Source organism: Gymnogyps californianus, chromosome 8, assembly GCF_018139145.2.
Source record: "Gymnogyps californianus isolate 813 chromosome 8, ASM1813914v2, whole genome shotgun sequence".
NCBI lineage: Eukaryota > Metazoa > Chordata > Aves > Accipitriformes > Cathartidae > Gymnogyps > Gymnogyps californianus.
Genome location: NC_059478.1, coordinates 23,704,322 through 23,727,873, shown reverse-complemented (window position 1 = coordinate 23,727,873; position 23,552 = coordinate 23,704,322). Strand labels below are relative to the sequence as shown.

General features: G+C 40.3%; 1 protein-coding gene across 1 annotated transcript; it reads right to left on the bottom strand.

Annotated features, from left to right (window-relative positions):
* Positions 1–23,545, bottom strand: CFAP57 (cilia and flagella associated protein 57). Its single transcript, XM_050901114.1, is given in 23 exon segments — positions 1–406; positions 695–821; positions 4,705–4,848; positions 4,932–5,066; positions 6,020–6,136; positions 7,315–7,458; positions 7,876–8,034; positions 9,162–9,335; positions 10,342–10,532; positions 11,439–11,532; positions 13,646–13,801; positions 14,280–14,441; positions 15,591–15,764; positions 16,366–16,578; positions 17,078–17,191; positions 17,577–17,742; positions 18,429–18,568; positions 19,650–19,802; positions 20,773–20,980; positions 21,141–21,427; positions 22,939–23,033; positions 23,036–23,254; positions 23,389–23,545. Coding segments are annotated over 23 exon segments (3,741 nt in total). The 3' UTR covers positions 1–194.
* Between the last annotated feature and the right edge of the window lie 7 nt (positions 23,546–23,552).

The following is a 23,552-nucleotide window of genomic DNA, read 5'->3' as shown; positions in this document are numbered from 1 at the left end:
GCTCCTAGGCCTTATGGAAAGGGCAGATTCCAGGAAAGCAGAAGGGAGTGAAGGTTGCTGCCTTGTGTTCAGAGCAGTGAGTGCTGCACAAATGCTTCTAGTGAAGAGTATAGGATCATGAAAGTCTAATCTATGCTGTTGCATTTCCGATCTTGCCAGGAGAATATAATAATGTAAGGCATCCTTGAACCAGGTCACTGTTGCTGTGTCTTGTGGCTTCTTTCCAGATTCAGCTTAGGAAGATTTCCGACTAAGAGGGGCTGAGCTGCAAGGACTTGCCCCTTCTCCTGGATTTGGTCTCGCAGGTATTGAATTTCTAGCTGCTGCATTTCTATGATTTTCTCACTTTCCTTCTCTGCATTCAACCTCAGGACAGCTGGGCTGGACAGCAGTTCACTGGAGGGAGCTAGAAGATAAAATCAGAGAGGATAGAGCAGAGTAACAAAGGTCCAGGTCGCAAAGTTCTTTGGCATGAACAAGGAAAGGCATCTTTCAAGGCTAAAGGAGTAGAGCTAAATAGTAAGATTCTGCAGTATTTAGCAGCTTCTACAACTAACATTACAATATAACAGGTACCACCAGGCAGACAAGCTGGAATGATATGGAGACAGTAATAGAATTGTTCACCAAGGACAAAAAGGGCTTCTGGAACGAGTACTGACAATACGGAAAACATACAAGAAGCACTATTCACCTGTGTCTTGAATTGCTTGGTTTTTCTTGGTTAATCTTAGTGTTGACCGGAGGTCATGCACCTGGGTGCGGGCCACCTTCAGTTCTTGCCGCAAGTCATTAATTTCCTTAATCAGACTCACATTTTCCTGCAAAAACAATATGCCCTATGAGGAAAAGCACAGGTACTATCTGGCTCAGCAATATGTATCTTCATATCATTGGGAAGGACACTGGACAGTACAGAATCAGTATCACAAGCAGAAGATACAGGGCAATCAGTACAGTACACAACATTTCAGATAAGGCCACAGTAGATTTGACACAAAACATGACAGTATTCAAACCATGTTAGCTCAATAAGCTAATATTTGTTTTGCTTTTCTGACTGCAGCTGCACTCCAAGGTATCATCTTCCTTGCCAATTCCACAGGGAAGCTCAGGTCCCTTCCTGGATTGATCCAATTAATTCAGAATTAATGTGAAGAATTCCCATTTCTCCCTCCAGTGTGCATTATTTTGCTTTTCATTTGCCACTATGTGTCTGTTCACTTAAATTATCTGTATCTATCTCCTTGCAGTTCTTCAAAGCCCTCTTCATTAGTTCTGACAGACATCACGTTCCAACACCCCTTCCAAATATATAAAGCATATGGACACTTGAGATACCTACTGCTAACATGCTGTTATGAGGAAAAGTTAGCCATGTATTCATCTTTTGTTCTTTTTTTAGTCAGTTTTCAACCCATAAAAGTTCAATCCTCTAATTTTTTTAATAGCCTACCACAAAGCATCTTGCTGAAGGAGTTGTGAAAGTACAAGTGAACGTGCGTTACCCATTGCTATGACAGATTCAAAGACTTCAGCAAAAACAGTATGGGCTAATACTAGTGAAGGATGATAAAACTGTTGCTCATGATTTAGAAACAGGAGCACCATTAACTAAATATTTCTTTTCTGAATTCAAGAGAAGTGGAATTTTATATTTGCCTCTTACAAAGACAGTGAAATACCTTATCACATCAACAGCTAGTGCAAATGTTAAACAGCTGCCATCATACTTGAACCAAGACTAGCAATGATTTCAGCTACCTGTGGTGGTTTTTTAGGAGTTTTGGAACACAGCACCATTCCAACCCCTGGAACTTCATCATAAATGGCAATAATTTTAAAAAGATAAATGGCCAAAAGGCATGCTTTAGGTACCTCACATAATACCAGTCTCAAGCAATAGGGAACCCACTAAAACAACAGGAGATAAGAACAGGGATTAATGACATTTTCCTATGAAAAAGGTGTCTTCAAATCTTGATTTTTTTTTAATGATAATTTTGGCTGATGGAGATAATTATGTTGCCATAAGAGATTTATGCAAGGCATATGATTTGGTTTCTTACAGTATACTTATAAAGTATCGGCACCACACAGCTGAAAACTGGTTAGTAACAAAGTGCAAGGCTTACTGCAATTATCTGTATATAGATGCACTCAAGGAGTTCAAGTTGGCAGCAATAACTCAAGGTGCTTGTGCGTGGCAAGATTCTCAATACTTCACACTAAGACAAGTACACCAACTGTGCTTTAGTTTCTCCTCAGCTGAAAGTCACTGACTGGAGGAAGATTGTGGGATGCGTTAAGGTCTGAACTTGTTGGGCAAGAACAGTTGTTCTTGCAGTGGTTGTGTTGGACTCTAAATGCAGCGTGAGTTGGTGAGCTCAGGCAGCCTGCTCTGAAACATAATATTTTGTTGATTCCAACTTGTTTAATTCAAGTCTTTAAACATAGATTAAATTTGACTGCTATGCATTTATCCCAGAGCTTGATCCTGAAAGGAACACATGAAGAGGACAACTTCCAAGAATCAGTCAACATAATTTTCTTTTGACCAGCTTTCAGGGTTAGGTCACAGCATTTCTCTTTAGGTGTACTTCAGTCATGAACATCTTCATAAATTCACTCCAAGTGGTTGAATGCTGCTATCAAATGAAGATCTTGCTTTTGGTCTATTAGACAGTATAATACATAGTATCTTGTATGAGGCAATCTGGGCTACGTAGAAATGTCTTGTTTGATTTGCTGGGTGCTAAAAGGCTGCTGGTTGACACTGATAATATTTTTCTGAAGAGGCATGCTATCCAGAGAGATTAGCCTTTAATTCAATCTTTGCATTCTGACAGAAAGCTTGCACTGCAATACAATGATCAGGCAATGGATTAAAATAAATGTTCATGGTAAAACTCATTGTCATGGGATGTCGTGGCAAAGTACCAATTGTTTCAGAAAAGGGATTGATCAAATGCATGGAGGATGAGACCATCAGGTACAATTGCATATGATGTCTGGATGCAATCTACAGCCTAGGAAGTCACTACAGTGCTGACTGCCAGAGACAGGTAGGACATATTATAGAAAAGATCATCCTATACATGCTTCAGTTCAAACAGTGTTACTTCAGGATTATTCAGTGTGTCTGTTCTTATGTATCCAAGTGACCAAAGAAGCCATTACAAATACAGAAGGCTGGAGGGAAAACTAATAGTCCAATAACAAGCAACTTGCCAATTGGTAAGAATAATTAAAATTATCTTGACAGTTCTAATCATCTGTTGCAGCAGTCACTAGTGGAATGTACCTATGAATAGTCACTCAAAGAGGAATGCACAGCTCTGAAAACGTAAGCACAACTGAGGAATAATAGAAATATAGAGCTAGAAGGCCATCAAGATGTCATTTACTTTTTCAAAGCAAGTCCTGACAGAAGTTTGTCTAAACTAGTCTTAAAAGCCCCCTGTGAAGGACTGGAAGACCATGATAATTCCTCCTGGCTGTAAAGTCTCATTAATCTACTAGACTTCAGAGAACTGCTTTTTCTTTGAAGAAACCAGGGTGGTTAGAACCTTTGATATCTTTATCTTCCAGATGTTTTATTAATTCGGTTTTAATCATCATTTCATGTTAGGCTTACTGATCCAAGACATCAAGTATTATCATTATGAGCATCATCTGTCACCCTATTCCAGCAAGGAAATTCTTCAGGTTATTTTCTGAAGCCATCTCCTTTTGTGCCAAAGGAAACATCTAACTCACAGAAGGAGTAAAAAAATTAAAACAGGGCCAGGGAAGAAGATCACTGCTGCCTAGGCCTGAAGAAGCACTATGAATAAATAGCAAAGAACAGCTGACTTAGGAGGGGACTGAGATCTAATGGTCCTGAGGAAGCATAATAAAGTAACAATGAAGAAAGGGCTAGTGAGGCGAAAAGGAAATGCTGACTGAGCAAAAGGAGATCATGGTAAGAAGAGACTGTAAAAGAGCTGTCCTCCTAGGATGTTTGGTGTGGGGCTTTAGATCCTCTCACTCCAGATGAAAACAAATTGGATCTTTGGCCCCAGCAGTCACAAGTTACCTTGCCTTGTAAGGAACAAGGATTCTGAGCAAGAGATCTTGGTACGAATAGGCATATTTGTCATGTGTTTCTGAACTTCCTCAAAAAGCCTGGATGTGAAAAGCAGAAAGTTCTTCTGAATTCAGACCAGTAGGTGTGGGACTATGTGGCCAAAGAAAGTAATTTTTTTTTTCCTTTTCTTCCTCCAAAATTACTTCCTAAACACTACCACACAGCAAGTACAGCTTGGCATTCAGACACGTGCAAATTGACTATGGTGGCAATTATAAATACTGTTTGAAATAAAAAAAAAGTGCATCAATTGCTTAAAAAATATCCTGGCAGCAGAGATTCCCTATCTCCTTTTACATTAGCGAGTGGGAGATAAGCAAAAGTATCCACAAAACAGCAGCAATTTCTGACTTCAGAGATCTTACTCTTTTTGTGCAGAAAATTATAGAACTTTAGTAGCTCAATGAATATTATCCTTGAATGGAAGCACTTGAAAAACTTAGGAATTTCTGGCAAGAAAGCAAACCAAAACTGTTTCAAAGTCCTAAGAAACCATAGCAGTAAGGCTATTAAAGTCTCTTTTGTGCAGCTGCTTCCTTTTTCCCTCTCCATACCACAAGGAAAAGGCTTATTACCTGCACGATGCGCATGTAAGCAGCTTGGTGGATTTCCTGATCCTTCACCACCTTCTTTTTTAAAGCTGCCAAATTCCTCTCAAGATACTCTCGTTGTCTCATGTACTCCTGCTGCAAATCTGTGTCTACTGCTTCAGTCTCCACCTGAGGGGGCACAGCATGTTGCCTCAGTAATTACACTACCAGAGAAATTAATCTGCAAGGAGAAGGCAAAGACCCTGACTCACCAAGTCTGATTGCTGCACATACTTGGTGTAGAGCTCACGGATCCCATCCTTCATTTTTTTGGAATCCTGAATGAAGCCCACACAATTATGAAGATCTGTTTTAAATCGTTTGATGACAGCTTCCATACTCTGTTTCTGCAAGAATGATGTAGGTACATTCTTATTTGGCTCTTCAGAGCACTCTATCGTGTGCAATTTTCTAGAAAGTCTAGTAGAACTGGTGAAAGCTCTCATATACTTTACTTCCACTTAATTTAAAAAAATACTTCATTAAAAAACCTGCTGGGGATGTTAGCACTACATGTCGAATAGCAGTGATAAGTTTTAGCAGTAATAATAATCCAAGATACTTGCATTAGGTAATGTAAGTGGCAGCATCCAGAGATCTCATCTGAAAACCAGTGGCTTATTATCATTAACGCTAATCCCCACTGTCCTTTCCCAAACAACCTACATTCTTATTTAGAAACAACACTGAAACAGTTAATGAGAGAAGGCAAGGGACAAAACACATATCAGACACATGCACAACTTGATGATTTCACATCAAGATTGCCTTCTCATTCTCACTTGGTTTCTACCAGGCCCCTCTGCCTGCTTCCTCAGTCCTGCACTGCACTTGCAGTCCCTTTTCCTCCCTCATGTCTGACATGCTTGTTGTCAAACACAAGGGGTCCTTGTCTCCTCCATTAATAAGCCCACCCTTCATTTCACCCTACTAATCCCTACATATCGTTGTAGGTGGTAGCCTACATGCTGCTCCTGTTTAGGCCAAGTGTCCCCAGATTTCAAGCTTGGGCAGGAAAGTGTAGTCAGTTAAGTATTTGCCTTGCTGCTCTGTTAAACCCAGGAGAATATGTGTTGATTGAACAAACTGACACATAAATAACTGGATTTTTTAAATATCAACTCTCTAACCTGGTTGCAGGCTTGGAAGTTTTCTGTCTTTGTCCCCACTGACCAGAGACTCTCCTGGTCCTTGACCACAGTATCTCTGAAGTACCTGTTTGTTCAGATTAATGCTTCTGCAGTGTTCTGTCCCCACAAACTTCATTATGTAGGACCTGCACAGTGGTTGTACCCCATACCTTCTGCCTCTCTCTGTGCATCTCGCGATCAGTTGCCTTTAGTTTCTGTTGCAGTTGTGTGATGTTCAGCTTCAACTGTGTGCTCTCCTTGTGGAATCGTTCCAGCTCCCCCTCCATCTGAAAGGAAGCAGGAGGAGGAAATCAGGACTAAAAGGAGACATGAAAAAACAACACATAACAGGAAAAACAGAGACTGGAAATAGAGACTTGAGGGAGTAGATCCCCCTTCCGGTTGAATTACAACACGAAAAAAGTCGATTTTGGAACAACACTGCCCTCTGTCAGAATACACAGAAAACACAAAAACGGATATTCAACTCCCTTTTGAGTTACAGGTATTTAAGTGATGCGATGCCCCTTCATTTCCTTGAGCTGAACTGGAGCTTTACTGTTCCATCTGAATAAAAATGGGTGAGACGGAAATTAACAGTCAATACTGGAAAGAGTAAGTGCAACAATAAGAAGAACCTGATACTGAAAAGAAACAAATGCATTGAAAAGCTGTGGGTACCTATGTAGAACACATGGGGAAAAAGCAATAAGGCTACTACAGCATTTACTGGCATAAGATGGTGACCAGAAGAGAGAACAGGGCTTTCATCACGCTAGTCTACATACATACAAATTGTTCATTAGTTTGCATTTTATTTAAAAGGCTTTTGTTCTGAATAAACAGACTTATGAAAACTAATAGGTCACTGATTAGCTGTGTCACCATAGTCCTAATTTGGCTAAGCTAAAGGTACATCTATGGAGAGATCACAGTAAGCTTCTATCATAAATAAGTTGCCTCAATGAATTTGCTGCAAGCTAAGTATGAATACATGGAAATTTTCCACGGATCAGCTGACGAACAGTAATTTGTCCATGTACCTAACCCCTAAACAGAGTTATGTTTGCATAAATCTGCAACTTTTCTGAGAGAAGAAGTTCATTCTCTCTTCCTCCAGATCAGTAAAGGCAGTGTCTTGCAAACTCTACAGGGTATGTGGAGGGCAACCACATAAGGACAAGATCTGTTTTTAAGCAAAACTGGTATTACTCAGAGTCTAGAATTAAATACTGAAACAGGAGCTTAAATAACTGTGTCGATCACTGGTAGCATGTGATAGAAAATTAAATAGCAGCTATTGTGTGCATATTTTTATTAGCTGTAAAGATATTGAATCAGTCCTGTGTATCCTTGAAAGAAGTGAAGGAACAAACAGGGTGGAGTCTTCCATGGGACTTGCTGGGTCATCTTTGTATTCAGACAAAGGGCTTAGTAGCAGAGGCCAAATAAGAGTGTTACTCACCTCACAAATCTGCTCCTTCATTGTTTTAATATCATTTTCACGTGACTCTATTTGCTTCTTAAACTCCTCTATTCTGTAATCCAGTACAAACTTGAACTTTTCCAGTTCCTGATTTTTGTTTTTTAGGTCATATATATGCTTCTCCTAGGAGAAATAGGTACAGAGATCTGAATCAGACACAGCACTCTCAAATAGATCCCTAGGACAAGGCACAAATATGGTAGAGGCAAAAACAGCAGTCACAGATCTAGTGGAAGACTGAACTTCAGTTGCACATCTACACAGGTTGGGTGGGAAGGGAGGGGGCAAATAATGCAGAGAGCCATCTACGGATCCTAGAACAGGGGATGAGAAACTCAACATCCTGAACTTGAGCTCCCCAAGAAAAGCTTAGAATGTCAACTAAAAACTAAAATCCCAAGCTAAAGATTGCAAATTCTTTAAGTTAAAACTGAGTTTCCAGTCATGTGATATCATCACAACACGATACTATTAAAATAAACATCTGTATTAAATTAAGGGAGGGTGACTTTTATCTCAGCCAATTGTCCAGTTTCTCACCTTGTCTTGGATAGTGTCGGCTCTCTCTTGAATCTCTGTCTTCAGTGCCAAGATGTCCTTCTCCAGTGACTTAATGATGCCTTGCAGCTTCTGCTGTTCCAGTCTCATTTCCTCAATGTCCCTGTTTCGCTCCTTGAGCTCTTTCTGCAGGCTGTTCAACTAGAGAGGCAAACAAATAAGAACTTAACAGTCTGTAAAAGCCATGCACAACTTAGCCATCCTATTCTGTAAGATACCTTGTAGACAGTGTGGGATAAAGGATATCAAACTAAGGTATAATGAAGGAGCATCACATCACTTAAATACCTGTAACTCAAAAGGGCGTTGAATATCCTCCATTTTCTGTATATTCTGACAGAATACTCACTGCACTACAAGGAATCAAGGCATTTCCATCCAGAAGGAAGAAGGGTATGGATATTATACCCAAGCATCAGCTTCAAGTAACACTCAAGCCATGGAAAATTATTTTAAGGTGATCACTTGTCATACATCTCTAAAGATGTCAAAAGTAGACTGGAAGGGTGCCTAGTTCATAACTCTTGGGTACCCTCAAAATGCCTGCCTCAGCACTAAGATCTGTGAGGCCAAGAAAGTTGGAACCAAGGAATGGTGCTGGTCAAACTGTGTGGACCCATGAAGAAATTCCTGGTGTCTAAAAGACAATGGAACTGAAGACAGTACCATGATAATAGCGGGTATGAAGGAAGAGAACCTCTCTGTCTCCAGATAGATACTGAAGAAACTGAAAAGAAAAAATGTCCCTCTAACATCCTTAGGCAAATGTAATACCCAGCCAGTAAAAAAGCTAAAAGGTTTTATGCCTCCTTAAAAATCCTAGTAAAACCAATAAAAAATGATGATGCATACAAATCACAAAGTGTTTATTGCATCAAATGAAGCAGCAGAAGTATTTTTCTAACAAAGCAATGCATTAGATCTTGGAAAAATGAAAAGGTTCATTTCTTTCCCATCATAGGATGAATAATATTAGTACTTATAATTTAAAACTATGTAAGATAAAAGAAAGTGTACTAATAAAAACACACCTTCTCTATCATCTATCTCTAATCATATCAGCAATGCAATCAGCACATAGCTGCTTCTTCTGCCTAAATATTCTAGAACATTCAAACTGATATAAGAAGGGGCTACTGTTCTCATATGAAATGCCACATATTTACAGACTAAATTAACAGACTAAATTGACACGCCATTAATCACATTCAATCCTTGGCCCTAGGTCTCCATGTGCAGGTCTGATCCTATCACAGAATAAGAGATACCCTTTTATTCATGACTCCTATTTCTCCTTTCAGTTGCAGGTTTGATTCCTTTTCTTCCAAGAGCCGTCTCTCATACTTGATTTTGATTTCCAGGATTTCTCGGTCTTCATCTTCTTCAATTTGTTTCTTAACTTCTTCATGTGCTCGAAGCTGCTGCCTCATATCCTCCTCTGCCTGCAGTTAAGGAAAGCAAACATTAGAGAAGACAACAGTAAGAGACCAACAAAGAAGAGGAGAATTCTTTATTTTTAACTGTTTCTCCTGGGAGGATCTATATTAAGTGGACTCTTCAATTGCAGCAATATCATTTAAAGTAACTTAAATTCTTAACAGATTAAAGTAACTTTAAAAACTGTTAAGACAAACATAAAAAATTCTTCTCAAAAAAAATTCTTCTTAAGGCTTGGATGCTTCAAGTTAGGAACCTGGCCCAAATACTAACATCAGCAAACATGTTATGGCTGCAGAAAATGCAAACATGAGTAACACTTGAGAAGATCTTTTAAAATTGCTGTTTCTGATGCATTAGGATCAATAACCACTCAGGTTTGCATCAGTCTCTGTATGCCTCTCTTCTCACATTCATTCCTCACATTCTTTCCAAATTGGTATTGCAACATAGAGCTGCAAACAGTAATGTTGATAGAATTTATTGACTTTAGATATATAAGTATCAGTTATCTGGCTGCCCTTTGTCAAGCCAAGTCTTTGACCTCAATGTGCAGGAGTTTTTGAAGTACTCAGGGTATTTCTCTTTGTTCCCCAAATTATGCAGGCAGGAAACTCAGGGACTCAGGAATGGAATTCACCATTTTGGAAATGTTGTCTCTTCACTAGAACAAGGTGATTGAATCTTTCTTTCTTCAATTATAGTAAATGTATCATCTAACCCACATTAATAAACAGGAATTCTTGGATCTAGGAGAAAGAGAGGTGAAGCTGAGATTGCCCAAGGATATCAATCTTAGCAGGTTGCTTACTCAAGGTATGAAGCCCAGAAAAGTTGGCAACTCAGCAGGGTTTTCCTCATTACTACTCTACCCATCAACATATTTCCCCAAGGTTACAGGCAGATTAGGATTTGCATGGAGGGAGCCAACCTCTCCTGTCCTAGGGAACATTTTATCACAGCTGGCGATAAACTTAGTCAATAATTCAAACTGCAAATCAAGTTTCCTACCTCTTCCAGTAGAACAGATTTCTCATTAAGTTTTTCCTCATAATATTCTGTTAGCTCCTTCACAGCCCTGCTTTTGCTTTCCTCCAAACTGTGCAATTGTTTCTCGTATTCCTCCTGCATCCTCTGGGATTTCACTTGCAGCTCCTGGTATTTCTCATTTTCCATTAAGAGTTTCTGATTACTGTCACATTCTGGTAACAGGAAACATATGGAATGGATAAAACTAATAGAAAAGAGAGGTGTATCCTATCCTTCTACAGTCATCAATGTCTTATTCTCTACTGTCTTTTTGGCAGCTAGTTGCAATAATTTACACTAGAACCACTTCATCACTATCTTCATCAGATATACAGGCGTTTTAGACTCTGTGGCCATACAAAATTTTACATCAGAAAACCATGTCTTGAGTTTCCTGCTTTTCCTTTTACTTACCACTTCACTAATAATGCCTGTTCCAAAGCTGTCATTTGCCTTTCTCAGTTGTGTCTCTGAATATTCTGCTATATCCGTGCTTGCTGCATCGGGACAGAATGTTGTTCTGTTCCAGCTTGAACAAGTCTAAAACCTACATCAAAATCTCCTACTCTGCCATTACAACAAACTAATAACAGCTAATTTAGGCATTCCCTTGAGATGACAACCATGACAGAGCTGTATAAACGCAACTGTTACACAGTATGAGTAGGCAATGGACTCATATATGGGTGGACTTGCTTTTTGGTACTAATTTGCAGTATTTCTGTTTTATCTTGATTACAAATCTGGGGTCCAGGTATTTCCATGTTGTGTGCCCTGCGCATTAGCCTCCTTGCTGAACTGTATGACTTCACTATTCTTGCACAGTGAGCTATAAGATAAATGAAGAAATTACTAATCTCAAAACCCAAACATCTAAGATACAGTGTCCATGTGCATGTTCTCATCATGGTCATGTGTGTGGTGCAGTTTAGACAAACATTTCATCTGCAATACCTATATGACATACATGCATTTTTTCTTGTACTTGTACCCTAGTAATCCCTCCCTGTCACACTACTTGCTATGAATCTAATGCACTTCCTCCAGATTCTAGTTACAAACACTTGTTATAGGCTAACCTAGCTGTTGCACTTCCCTGGCCTGTTTATTCATCAGCTCAGACAGTTGAAACTGGTGCTGTAGCTCCTGTTTTTCTTTCTCTGCCTGCAAAATCTGGGGGAAAAAAATAAGAAATATACATTTTAATTTGAAACTAGGCAAAACAGTGTCCAAATGGCTTCTGCTCTTGCCCACGGTGGGGAACACATACACAACAGAATATATGCTTGAAGTCTCTCACCAAAATTCAGACGCCATGTGTCACTAAACCAAGTTTTCCCAGAGAGTAGTTTGTTACAACAAGTTACAACACTATGGAAAGCTAAGTGAAAGTAGCACATGGAGTTCATATAATACAGGGTACTGTATAATCCTAATCTAACAAGAAAAGTTTGTGAGCTACAAAAGCCTCCACTTCTTTATGTGTGCCTGCTTGAGGAGAATTCGCAGTTCCACAAATTGTGGTCCAGATATTAAAGCTCAAGCTGCTTCCTGTCTCACTTGAAGCAACTTTGCGGTCCTAAAACATTGACATTTGCATAGAATGACATAAACCTAAGCAAAAGAGAGTTTTGAATGCCATTTGCTTGGAATGTCCGACTACCACTACAAATGACTTAATCTTCTAAAAAAGCACAAAGACCTGGAACAAGAAAATGGGTGAGAAATTTCCCAGAAAAGCTGGGAATTGTACCATAGGTACAACTTTTTCACTTTGCTCTCATAACAACTGTATGCATCTTGCATAAGCAGAAATACTCCATTTGCCTGCTGGACACAACAATTAGAAAGGTTAGCCTCAAGCCTGTCCAAATCTGTCATTCAGTTTAATCTTAACACGTACTGATACTTGGACAACTTGCCTGCCTAGAAAACTTTTATTCACCTTCAAAGGCATTTGCTTGCAAGCCTATAATCAACAAGCCTAAAGAAGTTTCAGTGTAGCTGAGATTATTGTAACTCTATAGCCAAGCGCTACCTATGAAAAGACCTGAAGAACTGCACAAGAAAACCAGCATAGATAAAACACAGGTAAAGGAATCTATAAGAAGTGAAATGGCTTTCTTGTAAAAGGTCAAGCTGTACAAAAATGAGGAAATATAGAAAGGTTAAAACTCAGGTTACTTAAATGCAAAACCCACAATGAGAAAAGCCAAAGAGCTTGAGGAACTACTTGAAGAAAACATTAAAATGAATAATTAAACTTCCTCAAAAAAATCAAAATCAGAAACCTGCCAGAACATTTGTAGGGCCAAAAGACAAGAAAGGTGTAAAAGGAGCACTTGAAAATGACAAGACAATAAAGTATAAAACTAGTAAGTAACTTGGCAAGCTTTCATACTGGAATCCTTCTTTATGTGGAGTCAAACTGAAATACTGCTTGAAGGGACTATATACAACTCAACAAAAGAAGCAGTAACAAATCACCAGGACAGGATAATATTCATCCAAAAGCTCGAAAAGAACATGAGGTTGACAGAATTGAATCATGGGATATGCAATCTCTCACTTCAAGCCATCTTACTGCCAGAGAAATTGCTATTGGATCACTTGCCTTCTAACTCTAAAAAGGGTCCAGAAATATAGCAGATTACAGGTCAGAAATCTGGTGTGTGCACCAGACAGATGGACAGAATAGAATTAACAGACACAGATAAGTAAGACACTGGGAAGAATTATCGTGGGTTTTGCCTTTCAGGGAAGTCCTGCTTCATGACCACAGAGAAATCAATAAACACATGAACAGAAGAAATCCAGGGAATATATTTTAATTCTATTTTCAAAAAGCATACAAGACACCTCAGCAGATGTTCTTAAAAAAGCTAAGCGGCCAGGGCATAAAGAAGGCGGCATTAAGAAGAATAAGCGTTGGATCCTGCAGCAGCTGCAACCTCATACGTGATGGAGCTTTTAAGGCATGGTCCCATTTCTATTCAAGGGTGATATAGCTTACTGATCCTTGGTCTCAGGCAGCATTTATTGCTGGAACTGTTTTTATGTGAAGATACTTATAGGCTACCTAGGACAACTCTTGCACCCCGTGTGCTTACAAGATACTTGACTCAAAGGTAGCTTCATGCTTTACAAATATCAAGAATATCTTTATTGGAAAGGAATGCTTCATTTTTCAGACACTTTATGGCATTCATACATATATAATGCAAGCTTGAATTCAATTCTTCAGTGAAAGATTTCTTGGTATTTGGTTCTGCAATATGAATCATACCTGGTGTTTGGTTTTAAGGGAGCCTATTTCCTGAGTGAAATTCTCTTCTAATTCCTTTATTTTTTCATTACAGTACATGTCCTTGAGACGTAGCTGGTAATCATTTTCTGTCTGTAGCTCTTTCACACGAATCTGCAGGTCTAGCATTGCCTGACTCTGTTAGGACATAGATGAGAAGGTAGTTTTAACAGAGAGATTATTTGCCATTAGCAACAGCTTGTTAAGGATGTTTTATTTACATGCACATATTTATGAAAGAAGCCTTTGCAGAGAATTTTCAGATAGACAGACCAAGAAGTTCCAGAAGTAAGGTTCCTTTGTTATCTTACAAGATGGTTTATAGAAATGCAGCTTCTGACTTCTCTACTCCATTAAAACTGCTTTCAAAAGATTGGGGAAAGCATTAGAGAAAAATCTAAACTTTTCTCCACACTCACTGTTCATACAATGCAGTTTGCGTATTAACAAGCAGCTGCAGCTACTTGCTGTAACCTCTTTTTATGATGAAAGCCATGCAAGCCCTCTTAAACAGAAGGCCATATAGGAACAGCTAGTCACAAACATCATGCAAATGTAATTCATAAGCTGTACGCTAGGAATCCTATGGTTCATGTTCACAAGTTGCTCCTCCTACCTTCTCTTCCATATCTGATCTCATGATCAGCACTTCCTCAGCATACTCAACTTCCTTTTCCCATTTCAGTATCCCACCTCCTTTATCATACACTTTCCAGATAAATATAGAGCCATCCTCTGAGGCAGTCAGCAGAAATAGGTCATCGTTTGTTATAGACATCTTAGAAGGAAGAGACAACAAAATAATAGTAGAGACAAGGAAGAATGGAGACACAGTTTGATTTTATACCAATTTTTTCTCCCCATCCACTTACTCCCTATTATTTCTACCACAGAAAGCGAACAGTGGAAATATTAACATAGCCCCACTACCAACATTTTGGTTATGTCCTCTACTCCTGCTCCACCCTGGTCCAGACAACAGGGGAAGGGAAAGAAAAGAAGAACATGTGAAGACACTGGATCCGCTTCTGCTCTCAAAGCTGCAGGAAGATTTTCAAAAACCTGGAACAGAAAAGACCTTCTAGACAGTTATAGCACAGACAGGCAATCTATATGACAATTCCAAAGGTCTCTAGCTTTCTTCTTTGAGAAGTTGTTTGAGCAACAGATGGCTATACGTTTTCTTTTGAATCTGCAAATAAGCCCACCAAGAACTATCTAGTAATAACTCCTCCAGACCTCCTGTGACTGCGTGGCCTGGCACAGAGTACCTGGGAGCTGACACAGCTTACGAGTGAGGTGAAAGTAGAGTTCCAATAACTGAAGTTCATAGCCTAATGTTGGACTGTGCAGCTCTAAGTCAAGGTGCTGTATTTGACAGTGATACTTAAAATGCCAAAATTACGAACAGTTTTAACAAGACAGAACATGTGGCTTCCTGGAGAAAGTGCACTGAAATGTTCCATGGTTGCAGGCTCTGCTCACCATATCCCCACCTTTCAGATGCTGTTCATTAGCCTTTTAGAAATGCACTCTGGTTAGCAGACCAGCACTGCAATCTCTTCTGCTCTTTACCATAGCAGCAAGTTGCTTAATACATTTATCTCATTCCTCCTTCCATTCTCACAAGAGATTTTCAAGCCTGCATAACTTTATCTTCCTCTTTCCAGAAAAAGCTATATCAAAGTTCTCCATCAGGGATATGCCACGTTACGTATCCTGGTGCAAGCCACTTTTTAGCCAACAACAGCTTATCCAGTGACATCTATTTCTAGAGACAGGACTTCTATGAATGCTGTAATATTCATTCTCCACGTGCAGGCTCAACCTTAGTTTTAACATATTATGCTATCAAATGGGGAGGAGAATCAGCGCTAAAGGAGACGTGCACCTGGTATCACAGGGAAAAGAATATACTCTATGTTACCTTTGTAACAGCACCTGCATGGGCCCGATACTCGTTGAAATCCCTTGTCAAAGGTAACGGGTACTTCATAGCTCGAATTGTCCCCAGAGATGTACCAACAAATACCATGTGCCCGGAATGAGAAACAGCTACTGCAGTATAAACAACGCCAAAAGCAGGCACTTCATGCTGGATCTAAAAAAAAAAAACAACACCCACACAAAACCCTCATATTACATTAAGTTCCTCAATACTATTTGATTACTTATTGCATGAGCAATTGTCATACCTCTGCCTGCAGCAAATAATGCAGTTAAAAGAATCTACATGCCTATAGGAGTAAAGCTATGAACAGTAATTAGTATTAAGCTTTATAGATATGCACTCTTAAAATTTCAAGCCAAGTTCCACACGTTGATCACTTCTGAAAGATGTAATGGTTATCACATACAATTTACTACTTTTCTGCACAAAAAAAAATGCACGTAGCCTACAGTGGTAGATGCAATACACTTGTATTTCAGCAAAACAGTTGATACAATATCGCCAAGTTAGTTTGTTAGCTGGATTAGAAGATTTCTAGGTAAATCCAAACAAAGTTACAAAAATACAAAGTTACAACAAAATTTCAGGTTTCATGGTAAAGCACATCATAAGAACACAAGAAAAGTGTCAGTAAATATCGCAGCTATCAAACCAGACTGATTCCTACTTACCAAATGGACGATAAGGAAACCAAAGCACTAGTACCCTCCCCAGAGAACTTAGCAAAATCCCAGAGTGCTTGTTAGCTCACCGAAGACTCTGAAATTTCTTTGAGAGTTTGGTCAGATCCAACAGCAAAGATGATTTTGGCATCAGAAGACAGGGCAATGCTGCTGTAGATGCAGGACTTGAGCACACACTCTGACTCCCTTTTACCTGTCAACAAGTTCCACTCATACACAGCACCATGTGTGTCACAGGAGAAAAATTTAGCATCATCTGCACTCCACTTAACTGCATGTATCTGGCAAAAGCAAAACACACCAAGGAGCCTGATGTGTAGGTTATAGACATACAGCATGGAGTCATTTTACTGGTAAATCCATGACAACTTTGGAATCATACTTCTAAGTCTTACTTAAAAACCCCTAGATGTTTCTCAACTAATTCCTTTTTAGCATTAAAAAAAAAAAATCAGTAAGAACTACTTTATGAACACACTGTCAGGAAAAAGCTTTTTTCAATAGTGAGTAGTACATTTTATTTTTATAATTTATTACTGGGATATTTTTCCTGGTTCAGCTACCTGCCAATCATTCACCTTCAATTTAAGGACAGACTCTTTAGATGTATCTAGTGCATGCATACATTGACTTCTGACCAAAGAAAATTGACTTTTGTATTTCTATTTTTAATTTCTGGGCCCATTTCTGATCCAAAATTGTACTTTACCTTTTCAAAATGCATCTTACCAACTAGTTCATACTTTAATGAGTTGTATCATATAGGATTTGTTTACTAACCTTCCCACTATGTCCTTTCAGATTATTAATATTCTCAAAGGTGATACTGGAATAAATTTGAATCACATTTCCATTAACTGCAGCAAAAAGATGGCCTCCGTTACTGAATGAGCACTACAAAAAGAACACAACCATCCATTACTGTAGAAGCAGTGGATAAAAACATTCATGCATTGAATTCCAATGACATTGTCTAATATCAGAATGTTACACAAAAAGAAAACTCCATGACATAATTAGCCTCTTACTGCTTCCTTAATTGGTGCTTTCCCCTGTAAAATTCAGTCCTCGAGTATTTCTGAGCAAACTACCCCTTCTGTTGCTTCCCAGGTCCACAGTTATGCATCAGCCTCCAGGCTTATTTTCCAATAGTCGGAATCCTTTTATCTATGCTTTGATATCCTACTAGGATCTATTGAAGAGGTTTCTATCTTCTGTCATGTTCTTCACCACTCTGCTCCCTATAACTCCCCAATTTCATTTTTGCATCAATCCTTACCTCTCTACACTTCCTCACAGCAAACTCCTTGAAAACATGCATGTCCTCATACAGTAGACTTATAAATCGTAGTTTGTCAGAAAACCCAACCAAACAGAAAAGGCCAGTGGAATGAAGTGATACTGTGTATGCTTCCTCCCGATATTCTTTATACAGCTCCAAAGTGCTGAAAGAGAAAACCATTGCGCAGTATGGAATAGTACAAGCTCCCTATGCACGCTTGACAGGACATTATCTGGCCCAGCAAGGACACCTAGAGGTACAATCTGACTCTGTCGTGTCCTTGAGGAAATGTGTTGTCATTCAGTTAAGTAATGATCACACAGATGTTACAGGAAACAAAGGCAAATCCGAACTTTCTGGTTCACAGAGAAGGTGTGGAAGGTGCAAGAGCAAATCCTTGTTTACTGTAATATCATGAAGAAGGTAAATGAACCGCTGATTGCAAACCTACACAAACATCTCTTCTGAGATTTTTCTCCCCATCTCCCTCCATAGAACCTTAAAAGCTGGAGTCATTTTGCTTAAGAACTACAGCTATGAAGCAGGAGATGGGACAACAGTATCTTAAGACAAAGCTGAAACATTCCTGAAGATTTTTTTTCCAAAACACATGAGAAGTCTGACACAAAAATGGCTTAACAGAAAAGGCTTTGGATTCTTTTGGCACTGGTTTTAAAGGCACTGCCTATTCACACTCCCCAATTCATGTCAGTAAGACAATTTACATCCCACACCACACAAGAATTTTACCAGAACAACACTCTTATTCATATGAGATTGCCGCTGTTGCCTACTAAATACAATGTACAAAAAAGCAAGAGGTAATAACAAACACAAACAACTCTTTACTTCGTCTTGTAATTCCAGATACGGACAGATCTATCCAGGGAACAAGTAGCAAGAATGGGTTTCCAAATACAGATGTCCAGACCAGTGATTGAAGCAGAATGCAATGGGAAATTCAGATATGCAAAATAAGCTGCCTTCTCCTGAGAAGCAATGAGAACATAAAAAAATCACAAATATTTCACTGCAGGCAGTAAGTCAGGTAAGAAATCTATCATAGCACTTCGCATACAGTAATCAAATAGATTTGAGGAAACCACTTAATCCTTTCACTGCACCGGTCTGAACATAACAATGTTAAAAACATAACAATGTTAGAATCAGTTTTAACTTTATAATTAATAATCAAGAAAAGTGATGCAGGGAAGATGTAGGCTCCATAGTTCTCATACACTAGTGAGAGCAGAACATAATTGTAAGTGTCCAAAGAAATGCAAGTTAGATAAATAAATAAAACTGGACCTGCAAGAATTCAGTTAAGACCTTCTGGTCAGACAGATATTTAAAAGTAATCAAGTGCTGAGTGACAAGCAACTTAACCAGCATGTTTAGCTAGTACATGCTGGAAGTGCAGCATCAATAAAATTTTAGGCTGCATGCAGAAAAAGGACCCATAACTACAAAACCCCCTCCTGTAAAGATCTTTCTGTATGCCTGTACACAGGTTAGGTATTTAACTCCATGCAAGTCTATTTCACGATAATACATTTATCTCTTGTCTTTGTATTATTTAATTCCTTCAGAGTAGGGAATGTTTTTCATTATGTTTGTCCTTCACAAAGAGGTTTCACTTCTAACTAGAACTTCAACAACTATTATTTTACAGTAACATGTGGCTGTTCCAGCTTTATCATTGCATTAAAGTTTCTGCATACTCCAGTGGAGCATAAACTACTAGTTACATTAAAAATCTCTCCATTGAAGCCTTACTTAAGTGGTTCAACAGTGACATACAACCTTAAACGGTCTTAACAGTGTCCTCTATCATTCTGCTGAATAACGTCAGGTATTCATATAGTGGCATGCTTGAGCAAGGGGCTACTGAAATAACAGCTCTCAGAGAAGCATGCAGAGCACGTTATATCATGAGCTTTAAGGGTTCAGATGCTATTTGATGGATTTTATGAGAATGCATCATAGAAAGCAACACTGAATAGCCTGTGCCATTACAATACATCCCTTACTGGACATGATGGCTGTGGAATGTGATAAGATTGCACTCACCTTCATAAGATCAGTGGAGAGCATAGTAAACATGTAAAGCTGATTTTTACTTGTGTTAACAACCATCGTTTCCTCAGAGGGGCTGAAGCATATACATATAATATCCTGTCTGCCTGACTTTTTTGGCTCACTGCTGAACAGGTCCTGAGGAAGCTGCACAAGAAATGCATCCCATGGGATATTCCAGGTCTCCATGTTTTAGTAGTAGGCATGCACACACACACAAACTTTTGCTGTAATGCTACTCTAATAAGCATATACATAATATCAGTAAGACAACTTGGGTATTTAATAGTACATAACTACTGCAAGGCAGGGAATAGAGGACAAGATAACCTAACTGTATCTATAGCATTACAGCTGAAAAAAGTATCATCAGAGGACATTTCAGCAGTAATCTTAAGTACTGCATTAAACAAAAATGAAAATGGTAGCAGAAAAACATCAGGAAAAAAACCTAGCAAGTGTCAGAATGAAAACTGCCTGAAAATTGTGATCTCAGAATAACAGTTCTTTGCAGTGTATCATTCAGGTTGATAACAGTCTTATCACAGGGTCTCATGCATAGGGAACATCTGACCTTTTAGGCCCAGAGTATGAAGGCTTGACCAAGTCATCGGAGTTAAATGTTCTTATCCAGAGACTGCAGTAAGTCAATGCATACAGCTCGCTATAGAACAGTTAGAAATCTTACTAGATTACTTAAGGGTAAGAGTGCACAAGTCTCATGACAGCTATAATAAATATCTAAGAGGAGAAAAGCTTTGCGTCAGAAAAAACCAAACAGCCTAGTTCTTCAAAACTGATGTAGACTACTTCTTAGCTCCAAAAGTCTCCATAAATAAAAGTTTCTTAAAGGTTTCTTGAAGTTTAGCAGCCTCAAAGAACATTTAGCATGTGGGAACAGGCAGAGCTACCTTGCAAAAGGACATCTGTCACTGACTTTCAGTGTGACCTCTGGCAACGCCCTTCCTTTTGACGTGACCAGGACAGTTAGCTAATGCTTACAACGTAATTTAGAGATGTGCTAAAAATTATTATTAATAACCGAATTGGAAGCACTCCCACCCCTCTAAACAGGCCTCTCCTGCATAATTGCTTGAAAAAGCTTTTTTCTCCCTACCCAGATTTCTTGACTCTCCTTGTAGACTTCCTTTTCCTTTGTCTTCTCAAACAGAAGAACAACTCCTGGACTAGATGAACATGCAAAGCCTTTGGAGTAAGCTGCAACTGCAGATATTTGAGGCAAAGAATCCTGCTGTGAACCATTATCTTCAGAGGCCAGTCCACAAGAGACTTCACAAGAACTGCAAGCAGGAAATGCATAAAGGCTTAAGAATAAAGAAGGACAAAAGAAAAAATGCTTATCAGCAGCAATCAAAATACTATAACCCATTCATAAACTGGACAAGAAGGAAATAAGTGAATGGCCTTCAACTAATCTGCATGCACAAGCATGAAACTATTTGTAATAGTATTTAACAGATTTACCTCTCATATTCTTTTGTTGTTGCATCTTCTTCTAGTTCCCTGGGTGTTTTTTTGTACTCTACACTTGTCTCCCAGTGCAGCTCTCCAGTTTCAAACAAGATAAGTTTGCCTGTGTCAGTGCCACATATCACTTCCTCCTTGGACAGCCAGGCATGGCACAAGTAGTTTTGTGGCTCTCCCTTTTGTAAATTCATCTGCTTCAAAGTTCCTTCACTGTACTTAAAAAGTTTAAAAAAGCCATTTCCAGTGATACAAACCTGTGCATTGTCTTGAGGACTAAAGCTCACCTGTGGAACAAAAGAGAGAAATTATGTTATACAACTATGTTCACAAATAAGCAAATATTATACCTGTTCTGAAGACTTTCAATACGAGATACAGGAAAACAAACAAGGGAAGAAGGTTCATAGAAACATATAGGAATACGGAAGAGACTAAGAAATAACCATCATAACTACATATTGCAGTTTTCCCCCTTTCAAAACTGTGTATATCAATTGTACACCATGCTATGAATACATTAACTCTATTAAGCTAAGATGCTATCTGAATCACAATGCAATACTGAAGAGAAAGTTGTCTCTGTCCTTCAGGACTAAATGACAGAAGTAAGGCCAAAATACCTCTTTACTGCTGATTAGCAAGTTTTTCTGGAAGCAAGCTTCCTGAAAAGTGCGACCATTCATTCTTAAAGGCCAGGAATAAATTCTGTATTTCTGTATTTCAGGCAAACCTTACCCATTATGCATATTAAGTCACACAATTAGATGTTTATTGGTGAAAACAGTGGAATAGCCATCTCAATACCCAACATGAAGGATAGCAGGGGTAGTTAGACCTCATTTTTCATGCTTAATGGGACTTTAGAGAGCAGTTGTCTTTACAGTCTCTCTCCTCTCTTTAGGAATTGAGCTCATGAAGTCAGTAGTTCACCCAACCTCTGCCTGTAGCTGTACCCCAGAAAAAATAGCAGCTAGGGTCCAACCAACCCATGTACTGCAAGCCTCTTACTTCCCTGCAAGAAAGATACTACAAAAGGGCACCCAAAGCAGGATGCAGGAATTTCTTGAGTGCCATCAGCCTGCTCCTAGCCACTCTTCCTGGACTACTCCTCTGATCTGCACGTAGAACAGACTGCAGGAAGGAAAATGTGCACAAGCATGCTGAGAGCTTCCAAGACATGTGTTACGCCTACTGAGCACAGCCAAGATATTTAATGACTGTTTCTGCAGGGACACAAGGGACACATTGCACAGTCACTGGCCAGTTGTACTGGCCCCATACCATAGATCTCATGTGATGTAAGAGAATCTCATGTGATATAAGAGATACGGACATGAGAATGTCCATTATGGGTCAAAGCAAACATTTATTTAGCCCAGTGTCCTATTGCTAAGGCAGGCCAACAGCAGACGCCAAGAAAGGCCACAGAAACTATATAAAGTCTACAGTGTGGAGCCCTCTCCTCCCTCTCTTGCCCTGGACAGAAGCCATGTGGCCACAGGAAAATGTACTGTGCGCATATCCCGCAGACGGAACTTACATGCTACCTGGCACTCAGTACTTGTTGAACTAAAGTTTGATCCTTTTATCCACCTTTTTGAAACAGTGCAATAGGCTCCCAAAGAACCAGTCAACTGTGAATCAAAACGTTAAAAACAAGCCACAGAGACACTGGCCCAGCTCAGTTTTGGAGGCAGGCGTGTGCACCCCAGTACCTCGGAAGGCCGGGGGGGAGCCGAATGGGCCCGGGGCTGGCATGTTTGGACGTGGAGCCCGTGAGGGCCGCAGCCGTTACCTGGCAGGCGCCACTGCCCGGGGCCTCGACGCGGACCACCGCCATCAGCCGCTGCTTCTCCCAGAGCCAGTAGGTGAGGTGCCCCTCGGGGGGGCCGTGGCGGCCGCCAGGTACCGGCAGTCGGGGGAGAAGGCCAGGGACACCGTCTCCCGCGCCGGCAGCTCGGCGGCGGCCAGCGTCCTCCGCCGCCGCGCCGGCGCCGACGACAGCTCGTAAACCGTCAGGACCGGCTGCTCCGCCACCGTCTCTGAGACGGCCAGATACCGCCGGTTGGGGCTGACGGCCAGCGCCTGCACGCCCCGGCTCTTCTCGGTGCCTGCGGGGAGGAGAAGGGTCAGGGCGGGCCGGGGCCGGGGCCGGGGCCGAGGTCGGGGCTGGGGCCGGGGTCGGGGCCGGGGCCGGGGCCGGGGCCGGGGCCGGGATCGGGGCCGGGGTCGGGGCCGGTGCCACCTGGGATGAACTTGTGCCATTTCTGCTCGAGATGGAGCCGGAGGCAGCCCGCCCCCGCCGCGTGCAGCACGACCTGGTCCTCCAAGAAGCAGACACCGCCGGCGACCCGCGGCCGGCAGCCGAAGACGGCCACGGGCTCCGCCACCACCGCTGACATGCTGCTG